A 23,998-nucleotide genomic window follows, 5' to 3' on the forward strand; every position below is an offset into this window, starting at 1 on the left:
GGGAATGAGGTAGTGGATCAACTGGCAAAATGTGGTTTGAAAGCAAACCAGATTGATATTATGGTACCCATCAGTCGATCAGAAGTCAAATCTGTTACAAAAGTGGTTATCAAGCAACAATGGCAAAAACTATGGGACAGTAACATCAAAGGAAGACATTTATACCAGATACAAAGGGAAGTAGGAACAGGAAGCCCTTGGGGGAGTAGTAGAAGAGAACAGAGCATTAACAGCAGGATACAATTGGGACACTCTGGATTAAACTCATCACTGCATCTGATTGGAAAACATCCAAATGGCAATTGTGATGGTTGCCAACAACCAGAGACAATACATCATGTACTTTTTAGCTGCCCGGAATATACAAGGCAAAGACGCATTCTGAAAACTGCACTGGAACAACTCAACATCAAGGACATGGATTTCAAGTCAATATATGAAAGTAAATCAAGAAATGAAGCAAACAAGCTGATCTTCAAATTCTTCAAAAACACTGGTCTGAGGACAAGGATTTAATATGAACATTTAATAACTCAACAGTAGGTGGCGATATATGCTCCAAGTGGAAGCGATTCGCCATTAAAGAGAAGAAGAAGGAGGGGGGCCGATCACTACTCCGGGGCCCTTTCTCATTTCATCAAATCCCCCTCCTCGACTCCTCGACTCCTCGACCCTCCGGTAGTGACCCGGAAATGAATTTCAGCGCGCCATGTTGAAGGACATCTCATTTCTCTAAATGCACTTCGAGGACCGAGGATCGAGCGTCGAGGAGGCTCTCTGGAGGAGCTATAACCGAGGATACACTGATGGGTCCTCCACGGCCCTCCACGGCTGCTTCGTGGATGCATTTCCGGCAACAGAGATGTTTCAAAGAATCGTGACGCACGGCCGGACTTATCTCAGCCAATGACAGCTCTGCATGCATCCCCTGGATATTATTTTATTAGCTGCTTTCATCGCGACACGATGTTTACAGTGAGAACAGCTGTGAGGTCCGTGCAGAAAGCAGAGCAGTGTGTATAATATATATCACTCAGTAGAACAGGCCTACTCTTTTTGCTTTAGTTTAGTAGATATCTACAAACAAAGAGTCGATATTTTTCTAAAACCATTTAGTGCTTCACAATAAAATACACCACGGCTGTAGCCTGTTTTATATGCGTGTGTGTAGTGTAGGTGTGTGTGGTACAGTGTGTGCATAGATGCAGCGGACAGACAGGTGTCAGTTGGTTTGGTGTCCTCTGCTTACTTTTAATACTTGTAAATACAACTTTTGGCCCGTAATTTATTTTCCACATTGTAGCGACCAGAGAGGGGGGGGTTATATCCAGTCTCTGATAGTGTTACGTTATTATGAGAGTGCTCTGCTTGATTCTGAAATTGTATATATTTATATAAATATATATACGTGTGTGTGTGTCCGCATCTGTAGCCATTATTGTCTCATTATACGGCACTGTGAATGAATCAAAGTAAATATATAAGTGGTCATGAACACATCTGTCCCTCAGACAGAGGGCTGCTGTGCCTCCTGTCATCATTAATGGACGTCTCTTTAAAATGACCGCTCAGGGGAGAGGAGTTCTCATTTCTCTAACAGCCTGCTCCTTCCCCTCCTCTCTCCTCGGTTCCCCTCCTCGGCTCCTCCGCTCGCATCTCCTGTGGGCCGGACTAAGTATCGAGGATAGGAGTCGAGGAGGGGAGTTGAGGAGGGGAGTTAGAGAAATGAGAAAGGGCCCGGATGTCTCTGCTGTGTCGGAGCTCTTTTGCCTTTTTGTTGTGTTTCCTGGAGGACGTGTTAGAGTTAGGTTTTCACGGCTTTATTTCTCCCGTTAGGTTCTGTTGGATTTTGGGTGGCGGAGGAAGGCTCTGGATCCTACGGCCCGTGGTGTGGTTGGCCCAAGTCCCCTCCGTCTGTTTGTTTGTTTGACCTGTCCTCCAGTGGAATGATTTAGTATTGTGGCAATAGATGTATGATCACAGTTTAGTGCCTACGTGTTGTGTACTTTTGTTTTATGTTGCGGACTGCCTCACGAGCCACTACTATTGAGTAGGGAGGCGGGTCGTAACATGTGACCACACAGGGGGTGACCAGTGATCATGGCTCTATTGCACTTTGATAGGGTCAGGGGTCAGGTATATCATGAATAAGCGTATTCCTTGTAACGGCATGAAAGCCCTCTCTTCAGTCTGAGTAGTTGAACTCGGCTGTGGAGACATTGCTCTCTGTATGCTGTGCGCCTCTTTTGAAAAACATGATGAAAGACTCAGGACAACTCTTTGACTAGTTTATTTAGAGAATTTCCACCACAACATGTAGAAAGCTTTTCATTTTATATTGGTTCAACACGAGTCTCACAACATCAACAGAAGCCAAACAAGTCATCACAACAAGTCAATGAGAAGATAATGAGTTAGAGATGTCACTAAAAGTGGCTTGATGGAAAGTTCTGATTCTGTCTGGATCACCTTTTCAAAGCATATCATTTGTAGGAAGAACCAATAAAAGTTAAACTAACAAAAAAGCTTCAGAAAAGTTTATTTGCACTATCGGAAAACATGATATTAAAATAACCAGTGCACCAAAAATAAACCCGTGTTTGTTATAATCAGTGTTGGGACTAACTAGTACTCTAACGCATTACTTTTTAAATTCAGTAACTCAGTTACCGTTACTACATGGTGCGTTACTGCGTTAGTATTTTTATATAGTCAACAGCCAGGTGAACAGAGATGAGAACTGTACTTAAGTACAGTACTTGAGTAAATGTACTTAAATACTTCCTTTGTCACATGCGGAGACGGGCTGTGGGCGTGTTGTTTACTAACAAGACTATCATGGCGGTGGCGGAGCTCAAGTCTAGTTTCTCCACCTGGAGATATTCTCACTATTTCACTTTTGTCGAGCACAAAGAAAAGAACGTTTTAGTTAAATGTAAGTTGTGTCCTGGCGGGTCAAAGAGCCTATCTACTGCCCAAACCAGTCATTCAAATCTCTTAAAACATCTGCTGGGACGAAGCTAGTAGCTAAGACCACAGAGACTCAGCCGACGCCACTCCACCTGCACCTCAGCAACAGCGGCTGGATTTTAACCAAGGGACTGCTAGCCAGGGAAAAGTCGATAAAGCCATTGCACGGTATGTTGTAGAACACATGCAGGCTATTGCTTCAGTGGAGTCACCGCTTTCAGGGAGCTAGTTAGCATGATAGCATGTCCGGGCGGCACACGGCATATGGGACGGAAAACTTTTTCCAACTACCTGGAGAAAGAATATACAAAAATGTAAAGCCAGCTAATATCGATGCTATCCAGATTGCATATAATGCATGTCAAGTTGATCAACAGGTTGTATTATTCTCCAATGCAATAACAGAACTGAAATGAAGGCTATAAGGGCATTCATATAATGGGAGCCCTTTTTTAAGTAACTAAAACGTTACTTTTCACAGTAACGCATTACTTTTTGGTGTAAGTAATCAGTAAAGTAACTGAGTTACTTTTGAAATGAAGTAACTAGTAATGGTAACTAGTTACTGGTTTCAGTAACTAGCACAACACTGGTTCTAATGAGACAGCAGGAGGTGCAGCTGCAGAGGTTACATGCAATTCATTTCCCCTTTAAGAGATAAGAAATATGGAGTTAATGATCCTCTCTATCTCTACGTGCTCTGAACCACTGTCACACACACCTTCAGTGGTAATATCTTCACTTCCCCCTCAGTGTTAAAGTACGGAAACACCCTCTCAGTGAAAGTGTGTGTGAAGGTGTGTATGTGTGTGTTAGTGTCAGGATCAGAGAACGACAACTTTCCTCTGTTCCAGTCCAGATGCACTCTGACCCTCTGGAGCTTCTTCTTCAGGCTGAGAGGAGTGTCTGGATGTAATGAAGGCTCTGCAGAGTATTTACCGTCAAAGAGACTTATTCCCCATAATCCAGAGCCTCTGCTTCCCTTCCTCCGGACAGACTCTGCTAACACGCCCAGATACCAGAATGCACTGTCTGTGACCTGGACATCCCAGCTGTGAGTCCCGGAGTTAAAGCCCTCAGAGCTCAGGACAGTCCATTCATAATCAAACCTCTCTGGATTATCAGGAAGCTTCTCTCCTTCCTCCTCCTCTCCTCTCACACTGGTCAGACCTTCAGACAGGATGAGTCTTTGATCAGCAGTGTTTGGGTCCAGGATGAGAGGAGAGTAGGTCACCATGTCCTCCAGATGTTGAAGCTGAGGTTGCCCAGGTGTTTGGCCTGGTCTATCAGAGCTCCTGAGGGCAGCTGTGTATCCTCCAGCAGGGGGCGCTGCAGCCTCTTCACTGCAGCCTTGTAGTTGTGCAGGAAGGAGACGTCTTCAGCTCTCAGCTCCTCCTCTGTGGCTCTGACTGTGTGTGCTATCTCTCTGCTCACAGCCTCCATCTTCTCCTCCATCATCACCCTCCTCTTCTGCTCCTCTTCCTCCCTCAGTGCAGCCACCCTGGCCTCCTCTTCCTCTTCTAGAAAATGGTGAAGCTTCTTAAACTGCTCCTTAATCTGCGTCTCTGTGCGTTGAGCCTGGACCTTCAGGTGTCCTGCTGTTTGATCAAACTTCACTTTAACTTCTTCAGAGAGCTCCCGTTTCTCCTGAAAGCTGCAGAGCTTTCTGGAGCTCCTTCTTGAGATCCTGAGCAGCTTCATCCGTGGGTCTGAAGCTGTGGTTGGTGTGTGTTCTTGAATCTCTGCAGACGAGACACACTGGCTGCTGATGGTCCAGACAGAAGAGTCTGAGTTTCTCAGAGTGCAGACTGCAGAGAGCCTCTGGAGGACTTTGATCTCTCTCCAGTAAGAAGGTCTCACACAGGTTCTTTAATGCCAGGTTGCAGGGGGGAGGATCCATCAATGACCTTGTCTTACAGACTGGACACTCCTTTACTTCTTTCCCCGTCCACCAGGTCTGCAGACAGGCTTTACAGAAGCTGTGGCTACAGGACAGACAAACAGGATCTCTAAAGACTTCCCGACAGATCGGACAGCAGAGATCTTCCTCTAACCTGGAAGCCATGTTGTCTCTGAGTGAAGCTGAAACACAGCAGACAGGAAGTACAGTCCGTCTGATCGTCTTATTCTCAGTCCGTCTGTCTCTCTGCAGTGAGGGAGAAAAAGAAAGTGTTTCCTGGTTAGTCTCTCTGTTCACCACAAACACCAGCAACTCCTCATCAGCCCTCCGTAAACTGGTTTAACCTCATTTCATCTCTGCCGTACGGGACTGCTGAGAGTAAACCAGTTGTATGTTGATTAAACCTGTCGGATAAGCTATTTTGTAACCATTGTTGTCCACGTATAGAGAGGAAATGTTGTCAACAACTCATCAGTGCAGACAAAGGGGTAAAGACACTCATGGGCTTTGAGAACATGGCACCTTTAAAGAAGCGTGTGATGTCTCTTTTATATGTATATTGTTATTTGCATATGTAGATCAAATCAGGGCTGTGATTGGTTTAAAGTTAAACCTGATTTAGGTGAAATTGAATGCACTCAGGTAATCTACCTAAGTACAATTCTTAGGTACTTGAATGATGTGAAATATCATCAAGTCTTAAATCAGACTTTAGTTCCACCTGGCGTAAATCCACCAGCTACCCTGCAGTATACAAAGTCATTCAAACTAGCTTCCCCTTTACCAGCTTTGAGAACACTTTAATGATCAATCATTATAAAACACATCATATATATTATTCTGAAATGGACCAGTCTGCACAATCACTACTTTTACTGTCGCTACTTTAACGATATGTTGATGATAATACTTTTCTACTTTTACTGTAACAGAGTATTCCTACACTCTGGTACTTCTACTTTTACTCAAGTACAAGATCTGAGTACCACCTCAGTATTTGATGCATTGTTATAAATATTATATAAAGTTAAATGTTTACCTCGTTTTGGTTGAATGTAGCTTTGTCTTTTTCGGTGTGCACACGTGCCTTTATTTCAAATGTACTACACGTGCACAATTACTGTCATTATTTTTAAAAGAAGGTTTCACATTTAACTTTAAATAAATAATGCTCACAATTCAGACCAGTAGACCCGAAGGAAACAGAGGAACGTTTCTTTGACTTTCAAAATAAAACGCTTCTCGTATTTCCTGTTTCCTCTCCTCGTGTTTTTAGTTTAGTTTTAAAGGTCTTTGTCCCCGGATGAAGCGTTGAACACATGGGTTTTACACTCACCTGAGAGTCCGAGGCTGCTGCTGCTGCTGCTGGTGGTGCTGCTGCTGGTTCTCCGGGGTCTTGCTGTCCTCCTCCACTCCGCCTTCAGTGCTCCTGCTCCGGCTGTGTGTGGGAAGTATATATCCTCCTCCTTCAAATCTCGTGGAAACGGTGTGTTCACGTGATCAAATCTCGTTCTGTGTGCTGAATTCAGGAACACTGGTATTTATTTTCTTGTTGTTTATTTATTTATAAATTCATTCTTCTTCAAACTCTTATTTCATCTTGATTCTGAAGAAGTTGTTTGATATGGTGATGCCATTAAAGCTCCTTGGTCAGTGTATGTTTTGTTCTTTGGATTTTCTTTTCACAAATGGATATTCAAAAGCAAAAAACGACTGGATATTTGGCGTTTTTCTTTATCATGGTCAAAAAGGGATTTACTAAAGTTAAAAAACGGGATGATTTTAATTTTCTACTTCTCAAAACAACAAATAAAATCACTAGAAAACAGAAACAAACCAAACAAATCATATTCTGCTACCGGAAGTTACCTTACAAATTAAGAGCGCAGATGAGGACGGTCCATTTGTTTTCACAACGAAAATGGCGACACATATTGAGCCCAGAAAATGAATGTTATTAAGGGCTGTGAATATAATAGACCTATGTCTGAAATGGACAACATTGTTAGGAGATTTCAACTATACAGCGATTCTGCACTGCGGTCTGTTAGAAATTAAAATCAATGTTTTGAGAGCATAGTGCACCTTAAACATAGTCAGTTTAATTGCTGTTTTATACTGAAAAACCAGAAGTTCTTGTGCACAACCAGTTGTTAAGCTTTTATTCTGAAAATCCTTCATCTCCGGTTAGCATGAGGCTAATATACCATTTACTATAGAGGTGAATTTAGCACCGATATGATGTTGCACAGCGAAACCTACTGATTTCAACACTACAACTATAGACGTCGAGATATTATTATTGTTGGATAAGGTACAGTTTATTTGATTACGTTATTGTTTACAGTTGTGGGTAGCATGTGACAACATTCGGACCGACCGGAAACCAAACTGCTGTATTTCCTGTATTTTTAGGAGTATTGATTACAGCGTTTAGAATGTGTTAAATGAAAAGTCATGAAAGAGTTAAGGAAGAGAAAAGGCGTGTTTAGATATATATTGAATGTACAATGTCTTTATCCTCTGATATGCGTAACAACGGACATTGAAACGTGGAGAGCCGGCCCGCAGGGAGGAGCCAGCAGAGGATATATAAACAGCACGACCTGAGGGGACGGCCTCTTTTTCACCGCTGACGAGAGCCACAGACTACAGCTGTATTTCTGTTCGGACAATATCCTGTTTGTGACATTACCACGCTTTTCATTAATTAAAGTACCAATTTGAACCTTCTCAGAGACTCCATTTAGTCTCCTTTTTAAACTTCTGTCCTGGACGCTAGAATAATCACACACAGATCACAGGTCAACTCAGCCGTCTCTCGCCAGCAGGAGATCATAGAATTCAGATATGAAGCCCTTCCCAAAGGGGTTTTTCATTAAAACGTTCTCCAATATAGACAGGGGAGGGGACAGCATGAGTCGATCCTGGTTCGCTCCAACAAAGATCCTGAGTTGCAGATATTTTAAAAAATGTTTACGGGGGATATCGTATTTACTGACAAGTTCCTCAAATGGTAAAAAATTCCCATTATAACTTCCAAACATAACAATACGGTCCCCATTCCTCACCATTTTATTAGTATTTGTTAGTTTCTATTGGTTAAATTCCACCACAGTAGAAATAGTATAGAAGTACAAAACCCATTCGTCAGAACGGCCAATTCTGGAACCATATAGGCGTGTATAAATCACATAACTTTGAAAAACAACACATTTTACACTGCTGAGAGTAAACCAGTTTTATGTTGATTAAACCTGTTGGATAAGCTATTTTGTAACCATTGTTGTCCACGTATAGAGAGGAAATGTTGTCAACAACTCATCAGTGCAGACAAAGGGGTAAAGACACTCATGGGCTTTGAGAACATGGCACCTTTAAAGAAGCGTGTGATGTCTCTTTTATATGTATATTGTTATTTGCATATGTAGATCAAATCAGGGCTGTGGTTGGTTTCAAGTTAAACGTGATTTAGGTGAAATTGAATGCACTCAGGTAATCTACCTAAGTACAATTCTTAGGTACTTGTACTTCACTTGAGTATTTCCAGTTTATGCTACTCTGTACTTTTACTCCTCTACAGTTCAGAGGTAAATGGTGTACTTTTACTCCACTACATGTATTTAATACCTTTAGTTACTTTGCAGATCTGGATGAATGATGTGAAATATCATCAAGTCTTGAATCAGACTTTAGTTCCACCTGGCGTAAATTCACCAGCTACCCTGCAGTATACAAAGTCATTCAAACTAACTGCCCCTTCACCAGCTTTGAGAACACTTTAATGATCAATCATTATAAAACATATCATATACATTATTCTGAAATGGACCAGTCTGCACAATCACTACTTTTACTGTCGCTACTTTAACGATATTTTGATGATAATACTTTTCTACTTTTACTGTAACACAGTATTCCGACGCTCTGGTACTTCTACTTTTACTCAAATACAAGATCTGAGTACTTCTACTTTTACTCAAGTACAAGATCTGAGTACTTTTACTTTTACTCAAGTACAAGATCTGAGTACTTCTACTTTTACTCAAGTACAAGATCTGAGTACTTTTACTTTTACTCAAGTACAAGATCTGAGTACTTCTACTTTTACTCAAGTACAATATCTGAGTACTTCTACTTTTACTCAAGTACGAGATCTGAATACTTCTACTTTTACTCAAGTACAAGATCTGAGTACCACCTCAGTATTTGATGCATTGTTATAAATATTATATAAAGTTAAATGTTTACCTTGTTTTGGTTGAATGTAGTTGTGTCTTTTTCGGTGTGCACACGTGCCTTCATTTCAAATGTACTACACATGCACAATTACTGTCATTATTTTAACAGAAGGTTTCACATTTAACTTTAAATAAATAATGCTCACAATTCAGACCAGTAGACCCGAAGGAAACAGAGGAACGTTTCTTTGACTTTCAAAATAAAACGCTTCTCGTATTTCCTGTTCTCATTCATAACACTCCGTTCGATGTCTCACTATGGGATGCGCCTCATCGCGGAGCAAACCGAAGCATCAATCTCATTACGCCAATCCTGATTGGCTGGTGATCTTGACGTCAGCGTCAGGGAATTCACCCCCTATAAGTAGCTTGTGCCACGACGCATGCGTCATTCAAACACCTCTTCTCGCTTCAGAGCACATCTCTATAGTAGCTGGACAAGCTTAACGGTCCACAGACTGAACCCAAATATCCATTTCGGTCGACGGGCGCTCGCCGGCTACTCCTTCTGCTTTGCAGGAAGACGGTAATACTAACACCAGTTAGTATTAAAATCGACCTCGCCCTTCTCTTCCCCGGAAAGTAAGGTAGGTCTGATTGTTTTTTTAAGCTAGCAACACACCTGTTGCTAGCTCGCTCCCTCTCTATCGACACCACGGTAGCGATGAAGTTTTTTCTTTTCTCTTCTCCACGGAGCAAGAAAGGATTATAGGAGCATACTGTCACACCAGTCAGTATTCTCCGGGAATAAAAGACCCACACCGTCCTTTTCTCCGGATTAAGGACAGGGTGGTAACATCTTTTTTCTCCCATCTTACCTGTTGAGAGCGGGCTCTCTCCACGCCACGAGGCGAACAAGATGGACGCCTCTCTCCCTCACACCAGAGGAGTCAGGGACTCGGTGGCTCGACTCTGCGGCTGCGGGTTGAAGATCTCGGGCGCAGACACACACCAGGTCTGCTCGTCCTGCCTCGGGCTGGAACACGCCCGAGGCGCTATCGACAACTCCGGCTCGTGCAGACATTGTGTCCGCTTCACCGTGAAGAGCCTCCGCCGACGGCTATCACGCCAAGCTAGCCTGTCGGAACAGGACCCCCCCCCATGTCCACTGACCCGCCGACCGGCAGTCAAGACACGGGGGCATCCGCCGCAGAGAGTGAACCCCTCTCCGTGTCGGTCTGGGGCTCATTATCTGCGATGGCTACAGAACCGGAATCCCGCGCCCTGGCAGGCCGGGACCCGGTGACGGCAAGACACGCGGGAACGAAACCCCACGCTTTACCGAGCTGGGGCTCCCGGTTAGACCTCACCATGGTCTCACCCGCGGAGGACGTCCTCGAGCTGGACTACGATGAGGACGAAGAGGACACCTTGGCGTTCCTCCTGTCCGAGTCAGATGAAGAGGAAGAGGACACCTTCATGTCATCGGCTCAGGCTGCAAAGCCTGGAGCGAGGGCTGCTCTCCCGGGCGATAGCACACCAGCTTCGCCCTGTCTGAGCATGGACCTGCAGGCCGTGTGTAAACGCGCTGCGGCCAGACTCGACATCCCGTGGCCTGAAATGGCCAAGGAGACCTCCAGGTCCCGCTACGAAGGGAAACATTTTCCCCAAGCAGCGCGGACGAAGAGGCAACTCCTTCCGGTCTTCCCGGAGATGTTGGATGAGGTGTCGGTCTCGTGGAGAGACCGGCCCTTCAGCAACAAGGTCCCAATCCAGGGTGCCTCCTCCCTAGACTGTGACGGAATGGAGAAGCTCGGCCTGCTCCGCATACCGCCCATTGAACCGCTGGTAGCGGCCCACCTCCTACCGAGGATGGGCCCGTCACCAAGCAGGAACCCCACGCTGCCAGCAATATCGTATATTAACCGCCAAGGGGGTCTGCGCTCTCACCAGTTACACACACTGGCGCGCAAACTGATCCTATGGAGCGGTAGACATCTCCTCTCTCTGAGAGCGACGTACGTACCGGGAGTGATGAACCTCGGGGCAGATCTACTGTCCAGAGGTATACCACTTTATGCAGAGTGGACTCTACATCTTAGGATTGTGAACCAGCTGTGGGTGCGTTACGGCAGAGCCGCGTTGGATCTGTTCGCATCGAAAGACAACGCTCAGTGTCAGCTGTTCTTTTCGATGCGCGATCTAAATGCACCGTTAGGCGTGGAAGCACTCGCGCACGATTGGCCCCCGGGCCTTCTGTACGCGTTCCCACCCCTGGCTGGAGTGATCCTTGCAGCTGGGCAACCTTTATACCTTCTTGTGGCTCCGCCTCTAGATGGGCGGGCACAAACAGGACGACACTCCCAGTACCTGCCAGAGGACAGCAAGGCAGGGAGCACAGCCAGGCAGAAGGGGGGAGGGGTCGTCACACCCCCTCCCTTAAAATGGAGGACCCACTAGGATCCTCCAACCTGAGGCACAAAAACACAACCACCAAACACAATAGACACAACCAAAGTTAACCTTGAAATGTTCATACAACCTGCAAGATCATCTGTAGCCTCTTGCTCAACCCCTCAGCAACTTTGGTACCTAAGAAGCATTTTAAGAGAGGGCAAAACAGAAAAACCAGACACCCCTGCGGGGAGAAAAACACTAGTTAACCTAGGAGGTATAGCCCTGGACATGGCATCAGCCACTGTATTATCCACGCCAAGCCTAATGTCCAGATGAAAAGGCTGGACGACCAACACACTTGTGTCTTTTGAAATCATTAGGCCATTTAAATCTTTTGTTACAAACATTGCAGCTGTATATTCTCTCTCCTGTGTGGACTCTCATGTGCGTCTTTAAATTTCCACTCTGTGAAAAAGATTTGGTACAAACTGAGCAGCTAAAGGGTTTCTCTCCTGTGTGGATTTGCATGTGTCTCTTTAAATCTGTATTCTGTGAAAAAGCTTTCTTACAGACTGAGCAGCTGTGTGGTTTCTCTCCTGTGTGGATTCTCATGTGTGTCTTTAAATGTCCAACCCGTGAAAAAGCTTTCTCACAAACTGAGCAGCTCAATGGTTTCTCTCCTGTGTGGATTCTTATGTGTGCCTTTACATTCCTACTCTGTGAAAAAGCTTTCTTACAGACTGAGCAGCTCAATGGTTTCTCTCCTGTGTGGATTCTTATGTGTGCCTTTACATTCCTACTCTGTGAAAAAGCTTTCTTACAGACTGAGCAGCTGAATGGTTTATTTTCAATACTTAGGCTTGAATCACTGACAGATTCATGTTTATTTTTCAGTGAGTTTGTGCCTGACGCTGGTTCTCTGGTCTTTTTCCATAGTTATTAATGAGACTAAATGAAAAACAGGTATAACATACTATATGACAGTAACAAAAAAGTTGTTAAAAACAACAAGAATAGAGTTTAAAAGGAGAGTGATTTGTAAAATATCCAAAAATAAAAATCTGTTTACAGTTCTGTTTCATATGGGTGTTGATATGTATCCATAGATCTCTTCATGTTGCTCTCAAAGTGCACCAGATTGATGCTTTTAACATCAATATTTAAAAAAATCTTCCCGGGGGAACATGCCCCCGGACCCCCCTATAGGAGGTTAGGTCCCCCCCCCAGTTAAATCATGTTCACATGGATAGGATACTAAATACATTTGCACACATCTTGTGTCCATATCTTTCTGTTTTGGTTGTCATGCCACACCGTGCACGTGCATGCATACGTGAATCATGGTGAGATATCTGGATTAAGAGGTTGCTTTTTTTTTGCACAGAATGAAAGAAAGGCCAAATGAATGGGCTGTGATTTTAGTTTTTTTAAGCAGAGGTTGAGTTCAATCATTTGTACGACCCTCTGAGGATGTTGTAAAAATTGAAAGGAAAAAGGTCCCCCCCCCCTGTTGTAAATAATAATAAAAACCCTTGATTTTTAACTTAACATCTCTGTCTCCTATTGATCTGAGTATATAAAGAATAGCCAGTTAATTGAAGCATTATAGCACAGGCCTTTGTCAGATGGTATATTACGCTGGTTTTTTTCTGCTTCGAATAGTTCTCTTTTTTTTCACCATACCTGTGTTTGCATCACTGTAACCAATGAGCACCTGCATGTGTGTGAGAATGGCCCTGACACCATTTCAGCCCAGATTTAAACTCCTGGCAGGACAATAAGCTCCAGCTCAATTCTCGCTCTGCATTTTAAAAAAGTGAGTGAGGGACTGCAATATAAGAGGGTAAGAAAGAGAAACTTTAAAACTGTTCAGTTGTTATGATGTAAAGACTGATATTGTTCTATAATCGTCTGAAACTGTTAAGTCATGACTGTGAAACGGTTAACAAAGAAAAAGGGAAACTCAAGCTGCTGCTACACTTTATTTTATTTATCTCAAATTAAGCACTTTTAAGATGCACATATTTTCAAAAGCTATTTCATTTATTTTCTCTATTTTATTTTTAAATGCAGCCCGAGAGGAACATTACACATATCCACAGTATTTACTGTATATCTGTATAGTTCAATGTTAACTGACAATAAATAGTTGTTTTTTGAATTGTACTTTCGTTATTTGATTGGCAGTCAGTTGTTGATTACATGCAGACGTTGATAAAGCTGCAGCTACTTCAATATATATCACACTAATTCATAAAGCAACTTAGACATTTTGATGTTCCGGACCTTTGCATGGGGAGATTGTCTCTAACTAGACCTCGTTGAATTTGAGTTGAATACCCCTGGTTTAGTGCCTACGTGTTGTGTACTTTTGTTTTATGTTGCGGACTGCCTCACGAGCCACTACTATTGAGTAGGGAGGCGGGTCGTAACATGTGACCACACAGGGGGTGACCAGTGATCATGGCTCTATTGCACTTTGATAGGGTCAGGGGTCAGTTATCTCATGAATAAGCGTATTCCTTGTAACGGCATGAAAGCCCTCTCTTCAGTCTGAGTAGTTGTACTCGGCTGTGGAGACATTGCTCTCTGTATGCTGTGCGCCTCTTTTGAAAAACATGATTAAAGACTCAGGACAACTCTTTGACTAGTTTATTTCAAGAATTTCCACCACAACATGTAGAAAGCTTTTCATTTTATATTGGTTCAACACGAGTCTCACAACATCAACAGAAGCCAAACAAGTCATCACAACAAGTCAATGAGAAGATAATGAGTTAGAGATGTCACTAAAAGTGGCTTGATGGAAAGTTCTGATTCTGTCTGGATCACCTTTTCAAAGCATATCATTTGTAGGAAGAACCAATAAAAGTTAAACTAACAAAAAAGCTTCAGAAAAGTTTATTTGCACTATCGGAAAACATGATATTAAAATAACCAGTGCACCAAAAATAAACACGTGTTTGTTATAATCAGTGTTGGGACTAACTAGTACTCTAACGCATTACTTTTTAAATTCAGTAACTCAGTTACCGTTACTACATGGTGCGTTACTGCGTTAGTTTTTTTATATAGTCAACAGCCAGGTGAACAGAGATGAGAACTGTACTTAAGTACAGTACTTGAGTAAATGTACTTAAATACTTCCTGTGTCACATGCGGAGACGGGCTGTGGGCGTGTTTGTGTTGTTTACTAACAAGACTATCATGGCGGCGGCGGAGCTCAAGTCTAGTTTCTCCACCTGGAGATATTCTCACTATTTCACTTTTGTCGAGCACAAAGAAAAGAACGTTTTAGTTAAATGTAAGTTGTGTCCTGGCGGGTCAAAGAGCCTATCTACTGCCCAAACCAGTCATTCACATCTCTTAAAACATCTGCAGAAACAACATGCTGGGACGAAGCTAGTAGCTAAGACCACAGAGACTCAGCCGACGCCACTCCACCTCCACCTGCACCTCAGCAACAGCGGCTGGATTTTAACCGAGGGACTGCTCGCCAGGGAAAAGTCGATAAAGCCATTGCACGGTATGTTGTAGAACACATGCAGGCTATTGCTACAGTAGAGTCACCCGCTTTCAGGGAGCTAGTTAGCATGATAGCATGTCCGGGCGGCACACGGCATATGGGACGGAAAACTTTTTCCAACTACCTGGAGAAAGAATATACAAAACTGTAAAGCCAGCTAATATCGATGCTATCCAGATTGCATATAATGCATGTCAAGTTGATCAACAGATTGTATTATTCTAATTAGACAGCAGGAGGTGCAGCTGCAGAGGTTACATGCAATTCATTTCCCCTTTAAGAGATAAGAAATATGGAGTTAATGATCCTCTCTATCTCTACGTGCTCTGAACCACTGTCACACACACCTTCAGTGGTAATATCTTCACTTCCCCCTCAGTGTTAAAGTACGGAAACACCCTCTCAGTGAAAGTGTGTGTGAAGGTGTGTATGTGTGTGTTAGTGTCAGGATCAGAGAACGACAACTTTCCTCTGTTCCAGTCCAGATCCACTCTGACCCTCTGGAGCTTCTTCTTCAGGCTGAGAGGAGTGTCTGGATGTAATGAAGGCTCTGCAGAGTATTTACCGTCAAAGAGACTTATTCCCCATAATCCAGAGCCTCTGCTTCCCTTCCTCCGGACAGACTCTGCTAACACGCCCAGATACCAGAATGCACTGCCTGTGACCTGGACATCCCAGCTGTGAGTCCCGGAGTTAAAGCCCTCAGAGCTCAGGACAGTCCATTCATAATCAAACCTCTCTGGATTATCAGGAAGCTTCTCTCCTTCCTCCTCCTCTCCTCTCACACTGGTCAGACCTTCAGACAGGATGAGTCTTTGATCAGCAGTGTTTGGGTCCAGGATGAGAGGAGAGTAGGTCACCATGTCCTTCATCTTGCTCCAGATGTTGAAGCTGAGGTTGCCCAGGTGTTTGGCCTGGTCTATCAGAGCTCCTGAGGGCAGCTGTGTATCCTCCAGCAGGGGGCGCTGCAGCCTCTCCACTGCAGCCTTGTAGTTGTGCAGGAAGGAGACGTCTTCAGCTCTCAGCTCCTCCTCCGTGGCTCTGACTGTGTGTGCTATCTCTCTGCTCACAGCCTCCATCTTCTCCTCCATCATCACCCTCCTCTTCTGCTCCTCTTCCTCCCTCAGTGCAGCCACCCTGGCCTCCTCTTCCTCTTCTAGAAAATGGTGAAGCTTCTTAAACTGCTCCTTAATCTGCGTCTCTGTGCGTTGAGCCTGGACCTTCAGGTGTCCTGCTGTTTGATCAAACTTCACTTTAACTTCTTCAGAGAGCTCCCGTTTCTCCTGAAAGCGCTGCAGAGCTTTCTGGAGCTCCTTCTTGAGATCCTGAGCAGCTTCATCCGTGGGTCTGAAGCTGTGGTTGGTGTGTGTTCTTGAATCTCTGCAGACGAGACACACTGGCTGCTGATGGTCCAGACAGAAGAGTCTGAGTTTCTCAGAGTGCAGACTGCAGAGAGCCTCTGGAGGACTTTGATCTCTCTCCAGTAAGAAGGTCTCACACAGGTTCTTCAATGCCAGGTTGCAGGGGGGAGGATCCATCAATGACCTTGTCTTACAAACTGGACACGCCTTTACTTCTTTCCCCGTCCACCAGGTCTGCAGACAGGCTTTACAGAAGCTGTGGCTACAGGACAGACAAACAGGATCTCTAAAGACTTCCCGACAGATCGGACAGCAGAGATCTTCCTCTAACCTGGAAGCCATGTTGTCTCTGAGTGAAGCTGAAACACAGCAGACAGGAAGTACAGTCCGTCTGATCGTCTTATTCTCAGTCCGTCTGTCTCTCTGCAGTGAGGGAGAAAAAGAAAGTGTTTCCTGGTTAGTCTCTCTGTTCACCACAAACACCAGCAGCTCCTCATCAGCCCTCCGTAAACTGGTTTAACCTCATTTCATCTCTGCAGTACGGGACATGTTAACCCTGAAGTAGCTCAGAGTATCATTCAGTTGTACAGTCTCAATGAAGCTTCTAAAGCAGTGTTTCTCAAACTTTTTCATACCAAGGACCACTTACCCAATAAAAAAACACTCGCGGACCACCTAACTCCACAAATATCCCAAAACACATCGTTTTTCTAGAACATATTACAAATCGCCTGAAAATGGTACAAAGAGGTGGCAACATGTGTGACGAAGGTGTTGCGCTGGGCTATATCATGCAATCGAAATGAAACTTCTGCTTGCCCCATTGCGGAGAAATTCCCGCGAGAGTGCGGAAAACTTAAATGTATTTATTTATTTCAAATGTGAATTTTTACCAATATACTCACACACCACTAGGGGGCCCTCACGGACCACCAGTGGTCCGCGGACCACACTTTGAGAAGCACTGTTCTAAAGTGTAGCAGGACTTTCAGCTCCACAGAGGAATTCCCCCTAGTGGTCCGTGAGTATATTGGTAACATTTCACCTTTGAAATAAATAAATACATTTCAGTTTTCCACACTCTCGCGGGAATATCTCCGCAATGGAGCGAGGTTAAGTTTCACTTTCGATTGCATGATATAGCCCAGCGCAACACCTTCATCACACATGCTGCCACTTGTTTGTAAAATGTTCAGGCGATTTGTAATCTGTTCTAGAAAAACGATGTGTTTTTTGATATTTGTGGAGTTAGGTGGTCCGCGAGTGTTTCTTTATTGGTTAAGTGGTCTTTCTGGAACCATATAGGCGTGTGTAAATCACATAACATTGAAAAACAACACATTTTACACTGCTGAGAGTAAACCAGTTTTATGTTGATTAAACCTGTTGGATAAGCTATTTTGTAACCATTGTTGTCCACGTATAGAGAGGAAATGTTGTCAACAACTCATCAGTGCAGACAAAGGGGTAAAGACACTCATGGGCTTTGAGAACATGGCACCTTTAAAGAAGCGTGTGAAGTCTCTTTTATATGTGTATTGTTATTTGCATATGTAGATCAAATCAGGGCTGTGATTGGTTTCAAGTTAAACCTGATTCAGTTGAAACTGAATGTACTCAGGTACTCTACCTAAGTACAATTCTTAGGTACTTGTACTTCACTTGAGTATTTCCAGTTTATGCTACTCTACTTTTACTCCTCTACAGTTCAGAGGTAAATGGTGTACTTTTACTCCACTACATGTATTTAATACCTTTAGTTACTTTGCAGATCTGGATGAATGATGTGAAATATCATCAAGTCTTAAATCAGACTTTAGTTCCACCTGGCGTAAATCCACCAGCTACCCTGCAGTCTACAAAGCCATTCAAACTAGCTGCCCCTTTACCAGCTTTGAGAACACTTTAATGATCAATCATTATAAAACATATCATATATATTATTCTGAAATGGACCAGTCTGCACAATCACTACTTTTACTGTCGCTACTTTGACGATATTTTGATGATAATACTTTTCTACTTTTACTTGAGGAATATTTTGAATGCCGGACTTTTACTATAACGGAGTATTCCTACACTGGTACTTCTACTTTTACTCAAGTACGAGATCTGAGTACTTCTACTTTTACTCAAGTACAAGATCTGAGTACCACCTCAGTATTTGATGCATTGTTATAAATATTATATAAAGTTAAATGTTTACCTCGTTTTGGTTGAATGTAGCTGTGTCTTTTTCGGTGTGCACACGTGCCTTCATTTCAAATGTACTACACGTGCACAATTACTGTCATTATTTTAAAAGAAGGTTTCACATTTAACTTTAAATAAATAATGCTCACAATTCAGACCAGTAGACCCGAAGGAAACGGAGGAACGTTTCTTTGACTTTCAAAATAAAACGCTTCTCGTATTTCCTGTTTCCTCTCCTCGTGTTTTTAGTTTAGTTTTAAAGGTCTTTGTCCCCGGATGAAGCGTTGAACACATGGGTTTTACACTCACCTGAGAGTCCGAGGCTGCTGCTGCTGCTGCTGCTGCTGCTGCTGGTTCTCCGGGGTCTTGCTGTCCTCCTCCACTCCGCCTTCAGTGCTCCTGCTCCGGCTGTGTGTGGGAAGTATACCCTGTGCTCCTTTAAATCTCCTTCAAATCTCGTGGAAACGGTGTGTTCACGTGATCAAATCTCGTTCTGTGTGCTGAATTCAGGAACACTGGTATTTATTTTCTTGTTGTTTAATTATTCATAAATTCATTCTTCTTCAAACTCTTATTTCATCTTGATTCTGAAGAAGTTGTTTGATATGGTGATGCCATTAAAGCTCCTTGGTCAGTGTATGTTTTGGTCTTTGGATTTTCTTTTCACAAATGGATATTCAAAAGCAAAACACGAGTGGATATTTGGCGTTTTTCTTTATCATGGTCAAAAAGGGATTTACTCAAGTTAAAAAACGGGATGATTTTAATTTTCTACTTCTCAAAACAAAAAATAAAATCACTAGAAAACAGAAACAAACAAAAAAAATCATATTCTGCTACCGGAAGTTACCTTACAAATTAAGAGCGCAGATGAGGACGGTCCATTTGTTTTCACAACGAAAATGGACGACAGATATTGAGCCCAGAAAATGAATGTTATTAAGGGCTGTGAATATAATAGACCTATGTCTGAAATGGACAACATTGTTAGGAGATTTCAACTATACAGCGATTCTGCACTGCGGTCAACTCAGCCGTCTCTCGCCAGCAGGAGATCATAGGATTCAGATATGATGCCCTTCCCAAAGGGGTTTTTCATTAAAACTTTCTCCAATATAGACAGGGCAGGGGACAGCATGAGTCGATCCTGGTTCGCTCCAACAAAGCTCCTGAGTTGCAGATATTTGAAAAAATGTTTACGAGGGATATCGTATTTACTGACAAGTTCCTCAAATGGTAAAAAGTTCCCATTATAACTTCCAAACATAACAATACGGTCCCCATTCCTCACCATTTTATTGGTATTTGTTAGTTTCTAGTGGTTAAATTCCACCACAGTAGAAATAGTATAGAAGTACAAAACCCATTCGTCAGAACGGCCAATTCTGGAACCATATAGGCGAGTATAAATCACATAACATTGAACAACAACACATTTTACACTGCTGAGAGTAAACCAGTTGTATGTTGATTAAACCTGTTGGATAAGCTATTTTGTAACCATTGTTGTCCACGTATAGAGAGGAAATGTTGTCAACAACTCATCAGTGCAGACAAAGGGGTAAAGACACCCATGGGCTTTGAGAACATTTATTCTCAAAGTATTTCCAGTTTATGCTACTCTGTACACATGTAGTAAAAATGCCTGTTTTGAAGCCTTAAAATGGTGCAGGAAAAGGACTTTACAGTTAAGAGAAGAGAACAAAGGAAAGAAAACTGTTATAATGGGTAACATTAATGACTGACATAATATGAGGTCCTTGGTACTCAGACTCTAGCCAACATAGGGTCAAAGAGTATATGAGAGTGAGAGTGCGTTAATTAATATATTTGGCAGTTTGGAGTAAGTCTGTAGATTTGTTTGTGTGTGTTTCATGTATAGGCCTCACAAGATAATTAATTTGGTTGGATACATTTTCTCCGAAATGATTGCGATAAACAATAATATTGTCGGCACCGTTGTTTGACCATTTTAGACCACTGACATAATGATAATATATAATAATAATTCAAGTACATCCTTTCAAACTGCTAGTCACATCCTCATGTAAATGGAAATGTATCGAGGTCAGAAAAGTTATCGAGTTCATTTTTATGTATCGTACGATAAGTCAATGAATTGCTTATCGCGACAGACCTATGCACACAATACAACAGTGGAAACAATCATGTGTTTGACTTTCATTAGTGAATGAAACTTTGTGCCCTTTATAGTTTGTGTCCAATATTGTGTATTTGTATATATCCTATATATATATATATGCTAAGGTCCCGCTGCTGACACGATAGCAGTCATTTAGTGCGCATATGTGTAATTAAACCCATGATATCAAAATCTCACTCCAGCCAGGTACCCAAAGTTGGCAACCCTGCTAAATGGTCTAATGGTCATTGGTGCGAGGTGCGGGGCGAAACTCACGGATGTGATTTCAAAACAAAAGCACTCGTTTGCTTGGAACTGTGATAATAATATAAGTACATTTACTAAAGTACTGTACTTAAGTATACATTTGAGGTACTTGTACAAGTGGTAGTCCCTCTCCAGTGTTGAACACTAAGGCTTATAGTCGGTTTTCTTCTTTCTAAGGTGTTTGACGGGGTTCAGGTGACAGATTTTATAATAACTATTTTCTGCTTTAAAGGACTTTCCATATTAGGCTCCTCTATCCTTCACTTGTTGACAGGATTAATGAAATGCATTAGTTATGGAAGAGTCACTGCAATATGAGTTTTAATTAATACACTTTTTCACAATGTATGCAATGTATACCCCTCATTTATTCAAAAGCAGGATATTAAAAGAAATTAGTTTAGACAGATTCCAAGTTAACACACGCACAACGATTAAACTGTCTCTTCAAGGATAGCTAACTTTAGGACACACTGAGAACATATTGCTGTATTGTTCAGATCAGTATATTAGTCCCACTTAAGGGTGTAGTTTTATATTATCGGGCTCCACATCTGGACATCACAGCGGATCAGTGACACATGTAAACACCAGCGTGGCTAAACTCAAGCCTGTAGTCTCAAAATGATGGTGGGTCATGTCCTACAACTGTCAAGTGTCCTGGGTTTTTTGGGTGTAATCCCCACTTGAAAAGGGATGAGGCGTCTACCGGACTTTAGGAACAGGATTTCACTCCAGTGACAAAGCTTCTTTTCAATATTTTTTATTTTGATGTAGAAGTTCACTTTATGCAGATTTGTATGCAGTCACTCTGTGCAGTCACTCTGTGCAGGTGAAAAACCTTTGAAACAAAAAAGAACATTTTAGAATTTGTAACCATGTAAATAAAGCGGATTCTTTTAACTTGACTTTTCTGCAAATGTTGAAAAATCAAGTTAATTATTATTTTTAAACTAGAAACTATTATTTCCCCTTCTTTCACAGAGGTATTCAATGAATAAAATAAGACTTTACTATTTACGCTTCTAAATCAAATGGATTCTTTACAAGACATGTACTACTTCTAAACAAGAAAGCTTCCTTCTAAGCTAAATAAACAGTGTCTAAACTCTCTCTGTGCCTCACCATTAACGCAGGCCATTTAAAGCACAAACAATGCTGCGCAGCGCCGCTCGCGCTCTAACAAGACACGTGCATACACGCAAACAATTCAACAGAACATTCGCCAGCGGCTCTGCGGAGCTCTCACAGCATGATGGATGTTCTTACCGGCTGCCTGTCCTGACTCAGTTGAGGTGCCTCCCGTCTACCCGCTTCCGTCTACTAGGATCGCACACAGCTACTATTTAAACCCTCCTTGAGGATGCAGCACTGGGCTCTGTAATTAGGGTGAGTCCACCCAGCTTGCCAGAGGAGGCAGGATTGCCTGCGATCATCACACCTGGAGTGGAGTGCACCAGATGGGCGTAAAAAAGTAGGGCTTAACTCTAACGTCTGGCTTAGCTACGTCCGAACGTAGTGATTCGAATTTACACCGAGTGCACCAAGCCTGACTAGTCTCGGGCGTAGCTGCGCCTGGTCTTAAGATGCGCGTCCACGTGAATACACGCCAAACAGTAATTGTTGCCAAGCAACGCCATTTTACAGACTCAGAGGACCGCAGAGAAGAGGACATTCTCACACCCACAGCGTCAGCGATGACTCAAGGGGAATCCCAAATGGCCACACCCCGAAAGAGAAAGAGGGATTTGTCAGAGCTACAGCGGGAACTGACAGAGAAAGAAATCGGTGCTGGAGGGCCAATGAAACTTGTCTTATAGCCCGACATGCAGTTGTGCGATGAACATTAATCATGTCTCCCACAGTATTTTTGAAAGGCCCCGTTCGCGTAGAATCTGAGCGCAATCAGCACCTGCAAGGTTGGGGAGAGCGCAGCGTTTCGGTCTGATCAGTGCTGGAGTTGAGGGGAGATCTCCTCGATTAAATCAAAAAGGGCTTGTCTGCCGAAACGAAACCTCTCTATCAGTTCACTGTCTGAATCGATGTCCAGTGGGTTTGTTCGATCACGGACGACTCTCTCTTCTTAATGCCCTTTCATTGTTAAACATGTAAACAAGACGCCCTGCCATCGTTAATATCCTTCTTGCCTGTTTTACGTTACTATGGATACTAGTCTGTCTTTCCGATGTACGCCTGCTCCATACTAGGCGTAAAAGTTACACCCGGGCGCAACGCATACAGGGCTTAAGTCTAAGTGGTGCACTAGTCATAACTAGTTTGGTCTTAACCTTCGGTTCTACGTCGGACGTAGAGTTACGCCCAGTTTATGGCCAGCTGGTGCACTCCACTCCTGTTGTCTATCCTATTAATTGGTGGTTTTACATATTTGTAGCGTTTATGATTTAAATTTTGAATACAGTTAAGATGTTTTGTTATTCTATGTATCTATATCTTTTAATATGCGACTACTTCTAATCTGTTTTTTATTTTATATTTGTTAAAGGCTCTGCTTGACTTTACAACAAGTGTGTGTGTGTGTGTGTGTGTGTGTGTGTGTGTGTGTGTGTGTGTGTGTGTGCGCGTGCGTGCGTGCGTGCGTGTGTGTTGAATTTGAATTATAGGAATGAGGTATTTGCGGTCTACTATGACAGAGAAGAGACTGTCAAGTGTGGCTGTACTCAGCATTGAATCAAAACGCACTAAAGCTGTTGATCTTAATCAGCGTTTTGCTGAACAAGATGGTAATCACCGCATTCAGCTGTAATAGGCATGCAGAGGCGAGGGAAGGTATTTTGAGTGGGGGTGGACTCTGTCACTACCCGATCTGCAGCTCTGCCCGATCTGCAGTGCGCATGTGCGAGATGGTCCGCCATATTGGACAACTCCGTACGGCAACCCAAGTAGGACACTTGACACAGTGGCTTTTTGCCAAGCACAAAAAGAAAACTCGAGAGAGATGAGTTATTGTTATTACAACGTGAATTCACTATTATTTAACAACTCTTTTTATAAAGTTATAAAGTACATTGTCCGAATAACAGAAGTTAAATCCATTCCTCA

General features: G+C 42.9%; 1 protein-coding gene and 1 pseudogene across 4 annotated transcripts; both read right to left on the bottom strand.

Annotated features, from left to right (window-relative positions):
* Positions 1-3,565: 3,565 nt before the first annotated feature.
* On the bottom strand, positions 3,566-6,294 carry LOC117442264 (E3 ubiquitin-protein ligase TRIM39-like; annotated as a pseudogene).
* Positions 6,295-15,220: 8,926 nt separating this feature from the next.
* On the bottom strand, positions 15,221-22,411 carry LOC117442263 (E3 ubiquitin-protein ligase TRIM39-like). 4 transcript variants are annotated; one of them, XM_034078259.2, is made up of 2 exons: positions 22,208-22,411; positions 15,221-16,758 (listed from the first exon to the last, which is right to left on the bottom strand). In XM_034078259.2, the coding sequence occupies exon 2, from the start codon at positions 16,675-16,677 to the stop codon at positions 15,292-15,294; it is 1,386 nt and encodes a 461-aa protein (XP_033934150.1). In that variant the 5' UTR covers positions 16,678-16,758; positions 22,208-22,411; the 3' UTR covers positions 15,221-15,291. The 4 variants fall into 4 exon arrangements, 3 of the variants coding, with proteins under 3 accessions (XP_033934150.1, XP_033934149.1, XP_033934148.1); XM_034078258.2 differs by lacking the exon at positions 22,208-22,411 and adding an exon at positions 18,838-18,955; XM_034078257.1 differs by lacking the exon at positions 22,208-22,411 and adding an exon at positions 18,542-18,678.
* Between the last annotated feature and the right edge of the window lie 1,587 nt (positions 22,412-23,998).

The sequence above is a fragment of the Pseudochaenichthys georgianus genome, unplaced genomic scaffold (assembly GCF_902827115.2).
Source record: "Pseudochaenichthys georgianus unplaced genomic scaffold, fPseGeo1.2 scaffold_403_arrow_ctg1, whole genome shotgun sequence".
Classification (NCBI taxonomy): domain Eukaryota; kingdom Metazoa; phylum Chordata; class Actinopteri; order Perciformes; family Channichthyidae; genus Pseudochaenichthys; species Pseudochaenichthys georgianus.

Bases quoted from the DNA above. Each gene is read 5' to 3' on its own strand.
- LOC117442263 (XM_034078257.1), bottom strand. From the start codon at position 18,595: ATGAAGGCACGTGTGCACACCGAAAAAGACACAGCTACATTCAACCAA. The intron at 16,759-18,541 runs GTAAACATTTAA...CCCTCACTGCAG, and splicing joins CTACATTCAACCAAAACGAG to AGAGACAGACGGACTGAGAA.